Source organism: Terrapene carolina, unplaced genomic scaffold, assembly GCF_002925995.2.
Source record: "Terrapene carolina triunguis isolate 2854851 unplaced genomic scaffold, T_m_triunguis-2.0 Scaffold629, whole genome shotgun sequence".
NCBI lineage: Eukaryota > Metazoa > Chordata > Testudines > Emydidae > Terrapene > Terrapene triunguis.
Window position 1 is genome coordinate 112,871 of NW_020664980.1, and position 21,214 is coordinate 134,084.

At 43.7% G+C, this 21,214-nt stretch overlaps 1 protein-coding gene across 1 annotated transcript; it reads left to right on the forward strand.

The window, feature by feature from the left end:
* The first annotated feature begins 715 nt into the window (after positions 1–715).
* Positions 716–16,736, forward strand: ATP6V0E1 (ATPase H+ transporting V0 subunit e1). Its single transcript, XM_024199341.2, has 4 exons — positions 716–889; positions 3,973–4,020; positions 11,041–11,172; positions 15,062–16,736. Exons 1-3 carry the CDS (start codon positions 786–788, stop codon positions 11,132–11,134), a joined length of 246 nt encoding a protein of 81 aa, XP_024055109.1. The 5' UTR covers positions 716–785; the 3' UTR covers positions 11,135–11,172; positions 15,062–16,736.
* Positions 16,737–21,214: the final 4,478 nt, after the last annotated feature.

Consider the following 21,214-nt stretch of genomic DNA (forward strand, 5'->3'; position numbering starts at 1 on the left):
AGCACCCTCAGAAGAGTTTCACTAGCTGTTCCATTTCTTTCTGGCTTCTTGCTTTAAACTAAATTCTTGAGGGTAGGGCTTGCCCTCCTCTACTCCTACAGCTCCTGGCACGGTGGGGTCCCCTTTCTTGTTCAAGCCTAGAGTCCATATGGGCTACTTCGCACTGCCAGGCAGTGGGAATCTCTCTGCATCCTGTAGCTGTGCAGTAAGGAATGAGCAGCAGGGGGGCGGCTGGAGCCGACCCTGCTGCGTCCTCTCCACCGGTGCTGGGGGACTGCCCGCCTTATGTCTCTCGCTGAGAGGAATCGGGAAGCCGCCGGGGCTAGGCCTAGGGGCCGCCTACAGAAGCCCCAGACTGGACTTGCGCTGTGCTGCAGGGGACCGGAGCTCCCTCCCGCAGGCGGTGGCTGCGGGGCTAGAGGCACCAGCTATTCCCAAGGGCGGTGCCGGGAAACCGGGGTGTCATGCTGGGGGGCGAGAGCCCGAAGCCAAAAGTGTGGCCCGCCGCCAGGCCGCGCCTCTAACTGCCGACTGGGCTGGGTAAGCCAGCCGCGCAGGCGTTGTGAGCCCCGGGCCGGGCACGCGCGTGCCTCGCCCCACTACCGGCCAGGTCGAGCGCGGGTTCCGGGCAGGGCGGGCTCAAGCCAGTGTCACGTGCCGGGCGCTGGTTGGTCGGCGGGGCTGGGGCGGGGCTCCACGAGCAGCTGTGGCGGCGGCCCCACTCCGAGCCGAGCAGGACCCCGGAGTGGTGCCGTCGCGAGTGTGTCAGAGTGAAGCGCTCAGCCATGGCGTACGGCGGCCTCACTGTGCCCATCATCGTCATGAGCGTTTTCTGGGGGGTAGTCGGCGGCATCCTGCCCTGGTTCGTGCCCAAGGGGCCCAACCGCGGGTGAGTGACGGGCCGCCTGGAGAGAAGGGGAGCGGACCCTGATCCCGTCCTGGTCTGGAGAGTGTCCCCCACCCACCCTCCGGCGGCGGAGAGCTCTGATGGGGGAGCTGCCCCCATGTCCCCCCACCCTGACTAGGGAGAGGGGCAGGGCTGTGCGCCATGGGGGGGTAATAGGCGCCTATGTACGACAAAGCCCCAAATGTTGGGACTGTCCTTATAAAATCAGGACATCTGGTCACCCTAGCTGTGAGGGGAAGAAGGCTCGTGAGGCAGCGCTGTGAGTATGGCCTGGCTGTGGTGGCCGCTGTGGCCCCCTGCACCTGGGGAGCGGATCTGGCTCTTTCTTCCCCTGGGGCCTCTTGTCCTCTTTGATTTCAGTTGAAGAACGGGCGTCGGGGCCCACCTTCCCCCTTCATTTCTCCCGAGGCTGCGTGTCGTCCGTCCCCCCCCCAAGCCTGTAGGGATCCTCCCTCTCGGTCTGCCGGGCAGGGCATAGTCGATAAAACCAAAGAAGGGCCCTTGGCAGAAAGTATCTCGCCCCTCATATAATACAGCCCTCTGTCTGGAGAGCGGGAGGGCAGCAGGTGCCTGCCCGGGGTGGGGGTCCGGCTGCATCTCAGTAGCACAGACAGACGTGGTCTTGTGCCACTTGCTCATCGTAGTTCCCTTTTTATTTATTTTCTGTCTGCTTGAATGTGTCTGTCTTGCTCCGCCTGAGCGGAGTCATGTGATTGGGGGGTGCAGACTAATGTGCTGCTTTGCTGTGATCGCTAAGCATCTGCAGGGACTGAGCCTGAGACCCCATATGCAGCTGCTGTTATAGTGTAGCTTTTGTTTAGCTTCTTTTAATGACACAAGAACCTTTTTCTCTGTACATCCTGCTGTCTGGCATGCTCTCCCTGTATTTATCCACCAGATCATAAGATGTTGCTGTTCTGTTCTTATGTACTTGGGATGTGCTCCTAGGGTGAAGGGGCACATAAGCACCTATCAGGGGTTCTCAGGACAAAATTTTTGTTGGCCTTAGAGTGCAGCCACCAACTTTTGCTGGTGGCTACTCATACTTTTTCCTAAAATTCTTAATTAGCTTTGGGAAAGCCCAATGAATATGCACAGATACATGTCCAAATCATTGTAACTTATTTATTGCTAGCTAGTAAGTCTGTTGTGAAAAGTGTTATTAACAAACATACAAGCAGGAGCGGCGCCAGGGTTTTTGGCGCCCTAGGCGGGGGTCCTTCCGCGCTCCCGGTCGTCGTCAGCAATTCTGCGGCGGGGGGGGTCCTTCCGCGCTCCCGGTCTTCGGGGCACTTCGGCGGCGGGTCCCGGAGTGAGTGAAGGACCTGCCGCAGAATTACCGCCGAAGACCCGGAGCGCGGAAGGACCCCCCGCCGCCGAATTGCCGCCGAGGGTGGCAAAATGCCGCCCCCCACCACCGCCCCCCCAAATCCTGGCGCCCTAGGCGGTTGCCTAAATGGAAGCGCCGGCCCTGCATACAAGTATCACTTTGCACAGCAGACTTACTCAGCTCTGGCAAGCCTGGGGACAAATGAAGCCCCAGATGGAGGATCGGGGGAGGCCTCAGGGGCAATGGGGGAGGCAGCGGAGGGCTGAAGCCTGAAGCCCCGCAGCAAGAGGTCAAAGCCCTGCAGCTGGAGGATGGGGCCCAGGGACGGAGCCCGAAGCCTGGGGCTGAAGCCCAAAGGCTGAGCCCCACCACCTCTGGGAAGGTGGGGAACTCACCAGCTGCCTGTTCCTCCAGGCTTGTGCCCCAGCTGTCTCCAGAGGTGGGACAGGGCCTAACCCCTGTGGGTGGCCCCAGCAACCAACACCAAGGCCGTGCATCCAGGAGCAACAGGGAGGGGGAGGGCATGCTACTTTGCCCCCCAAATCCCCATCCACAGCCCATGATGCTGTGGCCACAAAAACTGAATAATTTATTCACCCAATTAACACCACCATTGTCTTCTCATATATAATGCATAGACCATTCACCGTTTTGCATCTCTCAAATTTCTTGTACAGTGTATTTGAAAGATACTCTATACATTATAATTGTATTGTGTTTTAATCTACTTTTTAGAAACAACACCAGCATTAATGTTAAAGTTACTATTCTTGAGCAGATCTATATGCATTTTATAGTTTGAGAGGCAAGTGAGTTACTTGATCTACCTATTTCCAGTGCTGATTAGGATTTTTATTATCTAGGTTGAATTCTTCTTACTCAACTGAAAATCTACATATAGAGGAATTCCTCTTTTCTTTTTATTCTTTTAAATAAAAAAAAAATCATGACACAGAATACACATCTTCCATTGAGTTCCATGGGCAGAACATATGACTCATTCTTGGAAAATGTAATTTTCCTATCTATACAGGATTTTGAAATGTTTGTTCAGCCACTATTTTACCACTACAGCTTCAGTTGCTTTATTGTCATTTTATTAACACCTGCTCTGACAATCCTCTCCAATAAGGATCTTCCCATTCTGGACAGCTGTCATATTATCTCCAAGATTTTGTTTGTCCTTTAAAGTTCTTTAATTTTACAATAGTTACAGTCCACAGGATTCACTTTAAACAAAATAATTGGCTCTTAATTTCCTGGTTTTCAGTGAGACTTTCTGCAAACAGAGTATCCAAATGAAGAATTCTATAAACTGTACCTTTGGGTTTTCACATATAAATCTAACAGAAAAGGTGCTTTAGGATTTGGTTCTGATTTACTGTATAGAGACAATTGTAAAAAAGGAAGAAAGCTTGTTACATGAGATCTTCTCTTTGGAACAGTCTTTTTAGACAAGGCTGTATGGTCTTGTGTTTTGTATTTAAATATTTATACTACAAACAAAAATGAGATGCTTTTATTTGCAAATGGCAAACTAAATCTGTGCGGAGTCCTAGGTTAGAGAGGCACATCTATCTTCCAGTTATACTGTTACATTACAAGAAATTAGACTGTCATTAGAACATTAATATTTTGAGTCACCTTGCATGTGATCATAGCCAAATGCATTCTTAGGTTTATTTTCTATGCCTCTGACTCTTAATCAGTTGTCTTTTCCTATTTCTTTCTGCAGTGTTATCAACACAATGCTGGTGACCTGTGCCGTTTGCTGTTACCTCTTGTAAGTATAAATAATGCCTCCCCTCCTAATAATGGCACACCTGATAAAATGAAAAAGGCCTCTTCGGTGAATAAATGTCTAGGGGGAAATTTTCAAAGCACCAAAAGGATTTAGGAGCACAACTCCCTTTGAAAGTCAATGGAACTCTTGCTCCTAAATACCTTCAGCAATCTTGAAAAAATTCCCGTTAGTGGATAATATATAAAAGTGAATCTGGATGAAGTTATTCTCTGACATATACCCAAAGTCTTAGTACTTTTATATTGATTTATCTTGGCTATTGCCTTCTGTTTTACAGACCTTGAGTTATTCAGCTCAAGCCTCTTGAGGGTTTCTCAGTTCTTGAATAATTTGTATTAATTGTAATAACTATTTGTGTGTACCTATTGTGATAGAGTGGCAGGTCAACCATGCCTAAATCCTTTGAGGTGCCAAGAGCCCTTGACTTCCACTGAAATCAATACTGTGCTCCTTGATTATGCCTTATTTTATGGTATTAATAACAATTCTCTCTTAGCCACCTAATGAGCAACTTCTGCGCTCCTGGAAACACTTTGCAACCCTCTTTGCTTCCTATATCATCTTTCCTTGCCGATAAATAGATGAGTTATAAGTACAGTCTGTAGTGAAAACCCTTAATTCTGTGAAATGATTTCTTCCTCTTGATAGGGACTTATGACTGAGATCAAAATACCTTTCAGGCCATTTCTACACAGCACTTTTTTTCTCTGCAAGTACAGACTGGTACAGACAGTAAACTGACATACCTATTGTGGGTACATCTTGCTAGGTGACTTGTTCATAATTCAATGACAGAACAAGTCCATTTGGGAGCGTTCACACATTCTCTAGTTGCAAGCCATCACTCATAACACACCATGGTGATGAGTTTAATATAAATAACCTCTTAGAGGGATACATCTCAATTTCTGGGACTTTGGGTGCAGGGATTGGCAGCACAAAGCCATGTTTTTAGTGTCGCATTATTTGTAGTAGATGGCATGTTTAAAGTAAGGTCTGTCTTGTTCCATCTTGAGCTGGCGAGGGACACAAGCTTGTGTGGGTTTGGCTTGGTTGAATGCTGTGATATGCAGGTTTTATACAAGCAAGGTCCAGTTTCTGTTTATGGTTAAACAGGCCTGAAATATTTCACATGTGAAGCCTTATGGAATCTGCCTCCTGGCTGACTTTTAAAAAAACACCAACTAAACCAGGACATATCCTATTTTTAAAAAGCCATTTAAAAAAAAAATCTATATTTAAATATGAAAAGATGTCTGTACATAAGCACTGGGAGCCCTGTCCATCGCACTTGCACTTCATATAGAAATAAACACCCAGTAGCATAATTATGCTCTCACAAAATATATACTAACCTAACTTGACTTATTGGCTGAACAGCAGAACATACCCTTAGGGCTTTTGATGAATGCCATCAAATAGATAACTTTAAACATTTATATTAAGCTATTTCTTGTGTGGTATCTGCCTATTTAAGGATGAGTGCCTGGAGCATGCTGTCTTGTACTTGTGGAAAGCAAGTACTAATTGTGGTAGGGGAAGCTGGGTGTTCTAAAAATGCCCAAGAGTAGATTTTAATACTTAAATTAGACCAAGACTTGGCTGTCAGAGAATTACTGGATACAGTGTAATGAAAAGCCTGTACTGATGAATTTTCAGCTGGCATATGTGGGAATTGTATTCCACAAAATGTTAATGAAATCACACTCTCATACACTTAACTGCTGTGAATTCATGAAGGTGATTCTATAGAAAGTCAATGGAGGCATCTTTATCCAACTTCCTTAGACTCTGTGTAAACACGAATATTTGCCAGATTAAATATCCATGATGTGTTCCTCTTATTTCACCATGAAAATTGCATTTAGACTATGAGCAGATGAAGTAAATTATGATTTGAAAGAAGAGGAGCATAATATGGCTGTAGCATCTTGATTTTTAGAGAGAGATTCATAGCTCCTAATAGAGGGAGCATACTGCCTCTTTCTAGGGAAATGCGAATGGCTTATTTATTTGTATTTAGGAGCAGTGCTGTGGTCCCAATAACTTGAATTTTGGAGTGTCATTAGTCTGCTTCTCAGGTTCATAGCAATCCAGTGCATTGTGAAGTAATCAGGTAGGCCCTGGCAAGACTGCGATCTGCTGTACATGTGTACAAGCGAAACTGAGAAACAAACTCCTCACTTTCACTAGTAACTCTTTGCTATGTTTGATGGTCTTTGGGGTACAGTGATTATGCCCATTTAGCTTTGAGTCACTGTGCTTGTCTCTGTTTTATTTTTATTTTTTATTTTTAATCAAACTAGAGAGCAGAAAGTTTGAGGAGAGTGGGAATTGGGATTCCAGATTTCTGTCTTTGGCCCTGCCACTGATTTGCTGTGTGGTTTTGGACAAGCCACTTAAGGCTAGTGGGTTTTTTTTTTTTTTTTTTTTTTTTAAGGTACTGAGCACAGGCAATTCCCCTTGAAGTTAATGAAACTTAAGGGTTCTAAGAATCCCTGGAAACTAGGTTCTTTACTTTTCTGTGCCTCAGACTCCTTATCTGTAAAATGGAGATATTTACTTCACAGCATGGCTGAGGCTTGATTGAATGCTTTGAAATCCTCAAACAAAAGGTGGTTGTGGAAGTACTGAAAGAGGTTAGCACTACTGTACTGGAATAGGGCAGCGGTAAAACTGCTCTTCATTAAAATGACTTGTAATCTGCTCTTGTGTGTTATTGAATGAGGGATAGATTGACTAATCTGAATAAATGCAAATAAACATGGTCCCAGGATTTATTCTCTGACATTCTCAGTTGCACCTTGCAAAGAAGAAAAAGTGGAAGAAGCTAAAGTCTTCATATGTGATGTCTAAGGCCATGTCTACACTACGGACCTCACAGAGGTATCACTGCAGCCGCACTGCTGTAAGGTCTCCTGTGTAGCCGCTCTATGCCAGCAGGAGAGAGCATTCCCACTGGCATAATTAAACCATCCCAATGAGCGGCGGTAGCTATGTTGGTGAGAGCGCGTCTCCCGCCGACCTAGCGCTGTCCACACCTGCGCTTTTGTCGGTGAAACTTATGTTGGTCAGTGGGGTGTTCTTTCACACCCCTGACTGACAAAAGTTTTGCCAACAAAAGTGCTATTGTAGACAAAACCTAAGTGTCTTAGTGAATACACAGTCAATCATGTGGAATTACATCTTTGGATTCTATTTTTATGAATGTGGAGGAGAACTGTTGTCTCTTCTGATGCTCCAAGGTGGAATTGCCTTGTGTTGCATATTTATGGATTTTTAAAAAAAATAGTTTCTGGAAATGTTGCACTTACATTCCATTTGTTAATCCTATTGGAGCTTTGGGATTTCGGATGAAAGGTTCTTTGTGTGAAAGTGTTTATTATATTGGTATCAGAGTCAAATTGACGTTAACTGCACTGTCACAAGTGTAGTCCCCTGTATATGAGATTCCCCTGCAAGGACCTACCACTCTGCTGAAGTGACTGTTTCTTATTATGCAGTTTTTACAAAACCTTTGTCTTGAAATTCTGGATTAAATAAAATGCAAATATAAAAATTATCTTAATTTCTTTTAACATTTGATAGCGCCAGTCTGAATGAAGTTCAGTTTTGTATCTGTTAAATGCCACTTAACTACTTGGCACTAGCCAAATACATCCACATTAAACTGAATTTATTCCAATTTAATCTCAATTAAACAGCAATCATTGCCATTTGATAAAATAAATTGGCTTCCTCTATGTGTGGAATTGGTAGGGGTCATCCCAATTAAGCTTGTTGACTGTGCTGTACAAATTTGGTTGCTTTGGTGGGAAACTTTACACAATTTACTGTATATCCTTTTGTGCATGTGCTATATGCTGTACCTCGCTAAAAGAAGTGTAACCAAAACCTCAGCAGCATGGTGGGACTCAGAGCAGAGTATATAGTGGTACTACTTCTGTTTTTTTGGTTTTTTTTTTTTAAATTGTTCCATTTTTGTAATAGTCTTAGCTCATAATACTCTATCAGATACAAGCAAAGCCTGAGATGCCCATTCCAGTCTTTTTTTCCTATTGTCTTTTTGATAAGAAGTTTATCTTTCTGTAGTACCTTCCATCAAAAACCCAGGGTGCTCAGCTACATCTATTTTGAGATCACTGAAGCCACCTCTGAGGTAAAAGATATTATCTGTGTAGGAAGACACAGCAGTACTACCCAGTAGTTCAGAATAGAAAGTTTGGAATACTCCATCAGTTGCATCTGCAGGAGAATTCTGGGTGGGCTGACTGTAATTACCCAAATTGGAATCTAAATAGAAACCAGAATTGAGCTCTTATTCTGCTATAGAGAGAGACAGATTGTAGTGTTCAGACCATTAGAATGGAATTAGAATTAAAATTGCTGTGAAGTCTATACAGTAATAAAATGACATGGTTATACTTGATCATGATGGACCATAATTTCTTTGAGTTAGCATGATAATTAACATTGACTGTTGCAGGAGGTAGCATGTGGAATGTAGCAGCATTAAAACATTAGATGTTGGATATAGAAGTTTCCTTTATTGTGCTCTGAAAGCCCCATTTTGTTGTGCCTTGTCGTGATAGATTATAGTGTAAAGTAGCCTGGTATAAGATAAATGTGTGTGGGGAAGCTTTCCACAGTTCTGTCTTTCAAAGCACTGAACTCTGTGCTCTCCTACCTTCTACTACTGTGTTCTCAGTGATCAGACCTCCAGCACTACAGGGAAGTAATGGAGCTAAAGAGCAATCTGGGTATTGACCTATAATGCCACTGTGCTTCAGAAGTTCTGTAAACAGCATGATCTGAACAAATAGCTTTTGAAACCAGTACAGTGTTTGCCTAGAGCCTAATTGTACAGCTGTGGACATGTCAATATTCAGAATGAGCTTCCAGCTCATTTATTTCACAGCAGTTCTGGGTCTGATCTCAGTGAACATAGGGAGAGGTCTGGGCGTGTGTGTTGGTGCCTGGAGTTCCTTTCTCTGCACAGTGTAAAGAGGCAAATTATCCCTTAACAGCAATCAACTGTTCCTGTTCTTCCCCCCACCTGTGTTAGTTCAGGAAGTTAATGACAGTCGGTACAATGCACTCTGGTACCCCTCTAATCTGCCTTTGTATCTGAAAAATAACTTGTAAGTGGGCTACACATAAAGTTCTGGTGATGGAGGGGAGAATTTCTATCAAATCAATGAACCTTGAGGAATTTTCTTGATATAGTAAAAGGATTAGGCTATGTTCAACATAATGTGTGTGATGCTGAGCGACCCTTTCCCTGCAGTAGTTAGGGATAACAAAATAAGAGTATTCTGGTTCTTCAGTTTACAAGTGAGAATGAATTGGCTATTTTCCTACTGGTCCTGGGTGGACGTTTACCCACTTCATAATATCCATTGTGCATATCAGCATGAGTGACTGGTCTCAGTTGTTGATTTACACTCAGAATACTATTGAATGTGTGAGGAGTGAGGGGTTGTTAGAACACTATGGCCACAGCATTTGCTTGATTTTAGCTAGTGTCCTACTTAATCTTGTTGCTTTTATTATTATTTTTAACACCACTAAAATTTACAAATATTTATTTTGTCAGTGCCAAGAAGATTGACCTTCCTTTTATCTAACCCTGCATCTTTTGCCTAAGGCTTCTGTAGCCATTTTGAAGCTGACCTGACCAGCACTTCATTTGCTGGTCAGAGCATCCAGATTTATGTGGAATTTTCCATGACTGCCTAAGCACTTCGATGCATTTGTGGCAGCTCCCATTCAAAGCTGCTCTGCTTTTTCTCCTCCTTACAAAGATTCTACAAATAGCAGATGGATAAGACAGTATGTTCACTAAACATGTGTATATAGTTACTATTTTACATAGATCTAAATCCATGCAAATGAGAAGGTTTCTTTGTAAATATTACAAGTTCAGAAAAAGCCAAAGCAAGTACATTTTATAATACTGAAATATTTATTTCTGTTCAGCTTTCCTGGATATTTTCCACATCCCAAATTCTTCTTGTTCTGCATTCTGGCTGTGGTTTCTGCTGAGTTAGTCTGTCAGCTGCTCTGAGGGAGAGGCTGCTGCTGCTAATCTGGATTTTGTTGTCATTGACATTGTTTCAGTAGCTTTGCACCTCTTTGATCTAGACACCCATTTCTTTGACTTCCGTTCTAAATTTGTTCTATTTTTGTTCAGGCTCTTAATAAGAATTATATTGGGGGCGGGTGGTTTGAAAATGTTCAATACATTTCATTAAGATCTTTTATTGGATCGTAATGTTCCTTGTAAAGCCAAGCCTAGTATCTCTGATTTATTGGAGGGAATGTCTCCGGCACAAAGGTTAAGTGATTTGGCCAATGTTGCATAGTAGGTCAGGAATACAATCAAAATTTCCCAATTCCCGTTCCTTTGTTTTAACTGCTAGACTGTATTTCCATCCCTCAATTTAATCTTTGTCATAATGTTTATTGATATAAAAGAGGTGCTGCTTCAATTTAAATTTCATCTGTATTCTGTATATCTAAATATTTTGGCATAGTTACGGTTAAAGTAAATGAGACGCATACTCCTTATTTGGAAGGTGATGTGCTTTAGTAACCCTTTCTGACTTCTACTGCCATTTAGAGAGGCCTTGAGCAGCTCTGGAGGCAGTGTTGTTGGAACATGGGCCCAGAGGATGGGAATGTGTCCCAGAGCACTTCACCTTTCAAGAAGAAGCAGCAGTGAATTAAAAAGATGCTATCAAATCCAACTGATTGTATCACTTTAAATTGAACAGGATAGTTCTCAGTCCAAACATGCTACAGTCTTCTGAGGTGTAATACAGTGCTAGAGCTCTTCCATTAATGTGAGACCTTTAGGAGTTTGGGCTTAGCAGCATTTTGACTTGGTGTTAGACCTTTAGCGATGTTGTCTTACTGTCTCCTGATACCCTTTATGCCTTGGCCAAGTTATCCATACTCTTGATGTGTGTGTTGTTTTTTTTTTTTTTTCCCTTGCAGTTGGCTGATTGCGATCCTGGCCCAGCTCAACCCTCTCTTTGGTCCACAGTTAAGCAATGAAACAATCTGGTATCTTCAGTATCAGTGGCCTTAAGGATGTCTGTCCTCTCTGCTGCCTTTTTTGTGGACTAGGTAAATATGGTTGGAGACCTTCTCCAGTTATGTCTTTGGGTTTTCTAAATGCTCAGTGAAAACTTAGGCAATAGCATGGATAATGGGTGGGTAGTTTCACAAGAGGAAGCAGTGTTTTCGCAGTCTGTAACAAAGAAGGATTTGAATTTGGGACTGGATGCTTTTAATCTCATTTGGAGATTGAGATGTTAGAACTAGGATGCTTGATTTCTGAAAGGATGGAGAGGGGAGTGCCACACCATGTGACAGCAGGTGGTGTTGGGGGAACCATCTGTTCCTCCTTCTAGCAACAAAATGAGAGCCCTGAAAATGGGTATGGGGGGAGGGGGAATATTTTTTCCCCCCCTTTAACACCTATCATAAGTTGGTTTTGTTTTTTAACAATTCTCAAGTCCTTACACTATTATGGCTGAGGCGACCTGACCATCTTCCTGCAGAGCAGGTAATCCTCCCACCTTAACTCTCCAGAGTAACACTATTATCATTTGTATTATTGTTGTGCCTAGGAGCCCCAGTCATGGACCAGGACCCCATTGTGTTAGGCCCTATACAAACACAGAACAAAAAGATGGTTCCTGCCCCCAAAATCTTACAATCTGAGGGCTGGTCTACACTATCAAATTTAGGTTGACGTAAGGCAGCTTACATCTACCTAATTATGTCAGTGTCTACACTACAGCCTTGCTCCCATCGATGCAAGTGCCATACTCCATCTCCACGAGAGGCATAGGGCTTATGTCAGTGTAGTTAGGACGATGCAATGTCTGTGTAGATGCTGCGTTACTTACATCGGCTGTTGGTTGTCTTGTCAATTTTACGGCAGGAGCCATGAAATTGACAAGAAAGCAGGGCAGCTACAGCCCAGGGTCCCTCCTCCCGCTCCTGTTCAGCCCCTCCCCACCCGCCCTGGGTGGCCCACCAGGAGCCTGTGGGGCAGCTGGGCTCCTGACAGGGCGCCGGGCGCTCTGCTCCCCACACTGCCCCCTTAGGTCGTTGCAAGCCCTCCTAGTGAGGACGTGTACCACTGACCCAAGGAGGGTAGCATGGAGATACAGCCACCGTAGTATGCGGTGGTGTAAGTCGACCTAATATAGGTCAAGTTAAGTTTCTAGTGTAGATATACCCCAAGTATAAGACAAGAGACCGCATTTGTCAGCATGACAGGCAGTGGTCTCAGCACACAGTGGGGACCAATTTCATCAGCATAAAAAACGAAGCCATGGAACTGAATGAATAATTCAAAGCACTGTGTTCTACTGCCTTTGTCTTGCAGCTTTAATCCCCCTCACAACTCTTTCAAAACATAGAAAATTATAGTAGAACAGCAGTATATGGATGATAGCTGACATTGCCGCTCAATTGGATGTTGGTTGTAAAGCTTGTTGAGTACTAACCCTTAAGCATAACTCTAGTGTTTCAAAATCAGGCTGAGCCTGAATAGTATCAAACTGTGGTGTATGTAAGTCTCTGTTTCCTACTTTTTCAGTAAAAGCCAAAGGTAGGCTGGGATCTGCTGCAGATAGAAAGCTCTAACAGTGTACAGCAGCCAAGCTGCATTTGTTTGGTGTGATTGTGCTGGGTTTTGTTTCTGCTGAGTAATGACCTTGACCACAGGCAGAAGGGCTGGCATATTCCCAGAAGGCATGGGGATTGGAATTGGAATATAATCACCTACATAGAATGGACACTTTGGACTAGAAGGTGGGGCTTGCTTTTAATTAATAATGAACCGTCTGCTCCATGGAGTGTGCTGCCACTACCAGCTGGAACAAGCTTGAGTGAGAGATGGAATGTAGATATGGCTATCCAGAGAATATCTATTGGAAGATGTTTCCCTTTTAGTGGAGTAGCATCCCAAAGCATTATAAATAAATTGATACAGAGGAAAAGGGGGATTAATATCTGATAGAACAGGGGTGGGCAAAATACGGCCCATGGGCCAGATCTGGCCCGTCTAACATTTCTGTCCGGCCCGCCATAACTAACATTTCTGTCCGGCCTCCTCTGCCCCCTCGCGATCTCCAAGTCCAGGCCACTAAAAGTCCTGCGGCGCAGCGGGGTGCTCAGGCAGGCTACCTGCCTGCTGTGGCCCCACGCTGCTTCCAGAAGCAGCCGGCTGCTGCTGGCACTCTCCGAGACCCTGGCGGGGGAGAGGCGGCTCCACGTGCTGCCCCCGCCCCCAGCACCGTCCTCGCAGCTCCCGTTGACCGTAATCGGGCCAATGGGAGCTGCGGGGGTGGTGCTTGCAGGTGCAGGCAGCACACTGAGACCCGCTGCCCCTCTACCCCCAAGGGGCGCCCAGAGACATGCCAGCAGCAGCTGGCTGTAGCCACTTCCAGGAGCGGCATGGGAGCCGCCTGTGGTAAGCGCCTCCCGGCCAGAGCCGACACCTCACACCCCTGCCACAGGTCACAACCCCCTCCTGCACCAAACTCCCTCCCAGAGCCCTCACCCTCTCCTGCACCCCAACACTGTGCACCAGCCCTGAGCTCCCTCCTCTACCCAAACTCCCTCCCAGCCCCGCACCCCCTCCATTAATATAGTAGAAATGTGCGGCCCATGACACCTTACCAAAATTCATGGAGTGGCCCCCCTGTGATAGAATGACCAGAAAGTCCCTCATCTGAAGGGATGGTGGGAGAGCGAGTTCGAATCCAGTCAAATGATTCTGCCAGAGAATCCCAATTACTGATTGAGTGCCTTTCTGCTTGACTTCTTGTGATAAGTAGCTATAAAGCAACTTGTGTGGGTTTTTAACCTTCAGTTTGCATTGTGTCACTGAGTTACACGTTCTTGCCTGTGTGAACAGAAGAAACATGTAGTAACCATGCTGGGTTTTAATCAAGATTACAGCATGGTTTTCTAAGCATCTTTTACTGTCCAGAGGCAAGAAACTTTCTAACACGTTTGTCAACCACAAGCATGTTGACAGGGCCTCAGGCTGGAGCGGGCTAGCTAAGAGATCCAACCTTGATTATGCTATTGAGGAGTACCAATCTCTTGCTTGTCTCTTCTGCCATCAGAGCCACACAACCTTCAGTGGGCTTCTTGCTCCACAACAAACTTGCCATGCAGACTGCAACTGAAAGAGATCTTGGATGTGCATCCCTGGTGTTACTTTGGAGATTCTGTGCACACACTACTAAATTCCAGGGCACCTGCCAGAATTCTCATCAGACCCATTTATAAAACTGCACAACTTCCCAGCTGGTAGCTTCTCATATGACCCAATTAAACATGATAAATGTACTAACACCATAGATGATGCTGGTTTGGGGATAGATCTCTGCAGAAAGAACTTTCAAACACCCAAGCAGATGAATTTTGTCCATACTGTATAGCGGGGTGGCCAACCTGTGGCTCCGGAGCCACATGCGGCTCTTCCGAAGTTAATATGCGGCTCCTTGTATAGGCACCGACTCTGGAGTGAGAGCTACAGGCACCAACTTTCCAATGTGCCGGGGGGTGCTCACTGCTCAACCCCTGGCTCTGCCACAGGCCCTGCCCCCACTCCACCTCTTCCCGCCCACTCCCTTGAGCCTGCCATGCCCTCTGTCCTTCCCCCCCCCGCCCTTCCCCCCAGCCTCCTGTGTGCCAAGAAACAGCTGATGGGGAGGGAAGGGGAGGCACTGACTGGCGGGGCTGCTGGTGGGTGGGAGGCACTGAGAGCAGCGGGGGAGCTAATGGGGGGCAGCTGACGTATTACCGTGGCTCTTTGGCAATTCTGGCTCCTTCTCAGGCTCAGGTTGGCCACCCCTGCTCTATAGTTATTTGGCCACAACTGTTTCTTCCTAGAAAGCAAACAGCCATGGTTAATTCACTGAGCAGCTCTTCAGCTAGTAAATTGCCTCTATGAAAGAGAGTGACTGAATTGCCTTTTGCTTTGCAGGTAAAGAAGATATTTCCTCTAGATATAAAAGCTACGTTGATCCAAAGATGCCCTTAACATAGCTGGTTGGATACCAAACCTGTTTAATGCCTTAATGTTTGTATTGTGCTTAAAATGGCTTGTTCAAAGCCCTATATTTTTCTCCTGGTTTCCTTTTACACTGTTTAACAATGTGCCTAATACATAAGATTTATACCTCCTTTTCTGTGCTATAAACTTCTACTTGTTTCGATTACACTTGAAATTATAATTTTTTTTCTGGGATATGTGAGTTTGAGGGCAGCCTCTTCCTTGTCCTCGTGTTGCACAGTCTCCATGAGCTTTATGAAACTTCCACACACTAGACTGCCTATTTATAGTGTAATACACAGGCATTTTCTGTTGGACTAGAATTGCATAAAATAAAGTGTGCAACAAAACTGGTGGCTGGAAGATGCTGCCACGTGTTTATGGCATTTATTTTTACAATGGATTGTATTCTCGTAAAGTTTAATCTTAAATTTCTGTGTACATGGAAATAAAATGAATCTGCTGCTTTATATGAAACATTCTTGGGAAGCATCTAATGGTTGTATAGTTATTTTGTTTTTGGGTAGACTTCTGTAACGTTAATATTGCTTAGTGAGTCAAAGTTCAACTTTTGAAACTTTCAGAGCTTTCAATATGCTTGTATCTAATATTGCTTGTTATTTCACTATGCCATCTGAATGTAAGAGTTCTTATCCAGCTGACTTCAACGCCCCAGCTGCTGGTCTATACTGAGGGAAATTACTTGGCTACTTTCCCTCTGAATCCTTTCTTGTAGTGTTTCAAGTTGTTCAACTTCAGTATCTCTATTTTCCATGATATATAGTAAAGGCCTATGACAAAATAGAGCTTGGTGCTTGGGCTAAAGCACCATCAAGAGTTAGTATAGAAAGTCACTGTCCTAATAATAAACTGCCTTAAGTTATGCTACAGCGACCAACCCTACTTAATGCTAAAGACTGCAATTAGGAAAAAAACACTAGATATAGATCTATGCATGTGCCTTAGAAATAGACATTCTCTGAAAGACCCTTCAGAGTAAATGAGTTCCAGAGCTGAGAATCCCGCCCAGAATGCTCTGTTGCCTGATGCCAGGAATTTGATCTTGGAGATAAGAAAGCCAATTTCAAATTGGCATAAGTGGAGATACTGTTACTTGGCTAACCTGATGCCAGGACTTTTGGGATATTGATGGTATCAAACCCTTTGGATTGACCCAGTACACAGCAGAAAGCACAAGGACTACATTTTGACCTAGCTGATGCTTCCAGGTAATCCTCAAAGGTGTTCTAATTCTAAACAGAGATCATGCCAATCCTAGGCCAAATGTGAAAAAAGACAGATAACTGGTGAAAGCCATATATATCAGCTGGGCCTCCATGAGGAGAGATTAATCTAGTACTGCCTGAGATTGGAAACCACTGAGGTGCAGGAAATGGGGAACAAACCTCTTCTGTGCAAGGTGTAATCAAAATCCCAGTTCATGCCTACATGGGTTTGACACACTTACCCTCCTTCCTATTTAAAACATGTCCATGATTTTGTGACCATTGCAGTTAGCCACATCTATATAGAGCTGAAGGGGCATCTCCATTATACACAAGCCTCAGATACAGTCTGTGATGATGATATTCACCACTTTGTGTTAGTTTGGGGAAGGGATAGCTCAGTGGTTTGAGCATTGGCCTGCTAAACCCAGGGTTGTGAGTTCAATCCTTGAGGGGGCCACTTAGGGATCTGGGGCAAAATCAGTACTTGGTCCTGCTAGTGAAGGCAGGGGGCTGGACTTGATGACCTTTCAAGGTCCCTTCCAGTTCTAGGAGATGGGATATCTCTATTAATTTATTTTATTTATTTATTAAAAAAACACAGAGACAGGTGTTAGCATGAATATATTACAGTCTGAGCAACAAATGAAGAGCCATGCTGGGACATAGGATATAATTCAGCACTTTTACAAAATTAACTACTTGGAGGTATCAGATATGAGTTTAGGAGGAATTTGAATGAGGAAAGTGGTGGATTGGTGAAGTAGGAAACCACGGCAATAGTCACAAAGCAGACTTTTGTGTAGATAAATAATGTTCCTATTAATTTATTATCCAAAAGAGGAGTAGACGAGTTTAACTCCATGCAAATTTTTATTAAGTCTCTTCTCAGTTTCAGGGAGAATCTCTTTTTAAAACCAGGCAACTCCCTTTCCTTTGTATCCATAAACTCCCCTCCCCCCTTTGCCATACGGTAGGGGGGGGCCGTGCCCAACTTGGATAGACACACGGTTAAAGGCCTTGACACCTCTGGTGTTTGCTAAGCACTAGTACTTAGGGCTGTCTAAAGCTATTGACTTTGGCTTCCGGCAGACATGAAAAAAGCCATCCAGGACTGTGTTAACTCATTGCACCCATGGAGCAGACAGCATGATAGTAATCAAATAAAGAGGCCCGCATAATACTCATTTAAAAAAAAATGCAGATACCTCCAATGTTCTTCACATTAACTATCTGACAACTGTCTCAGAGAGGAAGTGTTAGCTCACCATGCTGATGCATAAAATATAGGGAAATTCCTCAATCTGGTATTTATTTCCTTCAGCTGAATTTCTGAGGCTCACTCAGCTGGACTCTGGAGATACTTCTCTGTTTCAAAGTCATCACAGGTGAAACCCATCCCATGAACTTTATTCTTTTTATCTCATACTTTGTACATTGACAGGTAGTTTGAAGCCCAAAATGTAAATCTTGTAAAAGATTTACAAAACTGCCTATTAACACTATTGTTTTTTCTGCCATTTAATATAACGTTAAGTCTAAAACTAGACCAGCTAACCTTTGCTGATTATATTCAACTTGTTTTTAAAGTTGGTGTCCGTCCAAGATTTCCAAGTACTGTTTTCTCTCTAAACAACCCTGATTTTTTTTTATTTTGATGCTGTTGTTTCTGTTGATCTTGTCTTGCTAACAGTTATTTTTACAATAAAATTTGAAATTAATAAAATTAATTTTTAAAGATGTAAACATCAGTTAAAACTGTTTGGATTTAGATTTTGTTCTGAACTATTTGCAACCCATAAATGTGGCACTATAGTGTGGGCAGATGAAAACCCCAAAATGAAACTAACTATAAGGAGACTAATAGAGCTGTGCAGAAGATGAAATTCCATTTCCTAAAGGATTTTGAAATTTGACTTCATTCCAAATTGGAATGAAACCTGAAAATTCCAAAATCCCTCATAAAGGAAATTAAAAAAAAATTGTTTTGGGTCAATTAAAACATTTTTTAATTTTGTCTTTTTAAAATTATGTGCAATATAAGATACAAAATTGAAAAATGCACAATGAAAATCATTTCAAAACAAAAAAAAATCAATGTCTTGTTCTGAAAATGTCAAAACAGGACATTTTGACATCGTTGGTTTTCTTCTGAAATGAAATTCCATTAAAACTAAATCGATTTTGTGAAGTGTTTCAGCTTTGACAGAACTGAATATTCCTACAGAATATGGCTCTCTCTGTTTCTGCAACCATCTCTACAGATGACTATTTTGTCCTATTTGTCTGCTTCTCTCTTCACCTCTTTCCCCACATTGTGCTGTGCAATCCAGACCAGTGACAGGCTGTGTCACCCCTTCTCTGCAACCTTGGGTGTCTCACAATGCTTTGCTGCTGGGGCTCCTCCCAAACAGGATGCAGGTTACACCCTGAGTATCTGTTTATAGCCATAACCTGGTCTAGCAACTCTGACCCCAGCTGCCTGTTAGCAGACCCCAGCTACACTCTGGCATTCAGCAGCCTTGGTTACCACTAGCTGGGTGAACCCAACACACTCCCAGTCCTGGGTTCCCCCCCCCCCCCCCCCAAATGTGTGTTCTGGACAATAGTAGGTCCATTGCCCCTCTAAGGATATCAATATACAAACATTTGCTACCATAATTGGAATTACCTACATGGTTCAGTTTAAAGACAATGCTGGATTAGTTTTAATTAAAGAATAAAACAAGTTTGTTTAATTATAAAGAGATTAAGTGAGTACAAGTATAAGGCATTAAAGTTAGAAATGGTTACAAGAAAAATAAAGATAAAATGCTTTCTAAACTTAACAAACTAGACTTGGTTCAAAGTGAAATTCTTACCAAAAGCTCCTAGCAACAGGGCGGACCAAATTTCTGGTCACAATCTGCTCCAAAAGGCCATAGGCTGTTTCTTTTGTCGTCTTACATGGAAAAGAGAGAGAGAGATAAGGAAAGAGAACTTGGGGTGTTTTTACTTCTTTTATAATTCAGTCACCCTTTGAAATTGCATTTTCCTGAGGGTTACCCCTAGATAAAGTTCATTCCTGCTGTGAGGATGGAGACTAAGGCTTTGTCTACACTGGAACCTGAATGACAGAACTTTTGGGAAAAAAAACACTTCTGAACGCCAAAAGTTTTGCTGATGAAAAGTGGTGGTGTGAACAGTGCGTTGTCGGCAGGAGAGCTCTCCAGCCACTCGTTGAAGGTGGAAGTTTTTTTTGTCTGCGGGAGCGCTCTCTCCTGCCGACAAACAGCGACTACGCTGTGTGCCTTTTAGCAGCACTGCTGTAGTGGCACAACTGTGTCACTAAAAGGTGCAGACAATAGCCAAAGAGACTGGTGGTGAAAAGCTGCTATTTGCTAAGATGCAGATCTGTTTGTTCCTGCCCCGCTTCCTTTCTCAAGAATAGCCACTTGGTAGGTGATTACCTATCAGCTTTGGTGACACCTGGCTAGAGGTTTCAACTTGTCCTTTGTCTTTGAGAAACGGATTTACCCACTCCCCAGACTTGTCTGGAAAACACACTTCAGTCATGATTTCACCTTTTGTTCACAAACTAACATATTGCTACATGCATTCCACCATGATATTATTAGCCAGCAAGCTATTAGTTTTCAAACAATATCGAAGCATATTTTGTACAAAGATTATTACAGTGATGTGTAGAGTGTGAATACAGGGTGCACGTGGTCACCATTTCTACAGATGACTTCTGTCCTATTGTCTACTTCTCTTTGCGCTGCTTTACCCACACTGTCTTCTATGCATGGAATGCCCTTTTGAACTGGTCTGCCAAGCCACTAACGTCTCCTCTTTGACCTGTGATGAGGGAAAGACATTTATTTATTCTTAAACAATAATTGTTTGCTCCATCATGGTGTGCATAAGCTTTTGCTGATAACATTATTTTATTGATGTTAGCTCTGTCCATCCTCTCTTATTCTCATTACTGTTTTGTTACCCCTCCATTTGACATTAGGTCCTGAGCCAACAAGTAGTAGCGTGTAGGGAGACTGCTGTGCTTGTGCCTGGCACATTGCAGAACTGAGGCAATAGATTTTAAGATCTTCAAGACAGTGACCATGTCTTCCTGTTTGTACTGTGAGGCAACTACCACATTCTTGGATAGTGTCAAATAAATACTAATAATTGTGTTGGCCTGTGTGAAGTAAGTACAAAAGTAAACTGAGCAGTCTAAACAGCAGAAAGTAAATAAGGTTTTCCAAATATATTGGTTTTAATCTAAGGAGTAATTAGTAAGATCTGGAAGGCGTTTTGAAGCTGACTGATTTTTTCACTATTCTTTACATCTTCTTTATTTAACAGACCTAGACTTACAGGCAATAGAATTAAATTCATCAGTAAAAAATGGCCAGGAAAAAAATAAATGAACAAAATATATAAACTCGCATATCACTACAATACACACTAGCTTCAGAGCCTTTGCTTATAGGCTGCAGGAGAGATTTAGGTACCAAATGTGGCTCAAACTTTCAATTTTTTTTTTAATTGAGGGTTTATACCATATGGCAGAGGACCCCAAACTGTGGGGCATGCCCTCCCTAAGGGGGGTGGAGGAACATCTGGTGGGGCCTGGAGTCCCATAGCCCTGAGTATGGGGTGACTCCCTGGGAGACCCCACTGATCCTTGGGTGGGGAAACTCCCTTGGGACCACCTGCTACCCTGTATGGCATATATATCAGGGGTGGCCAAACTGTGGCCCATAAGCCGGATTCAGCTCTTTTACAGTTAAAGGGGGGGGGGGGAGGGGGGCAGGGAAGCTCCCGGTTTCTGCCCTGCAGTGGGGTGGTGGAGCTAGGGGCTTCCACCCTGCAG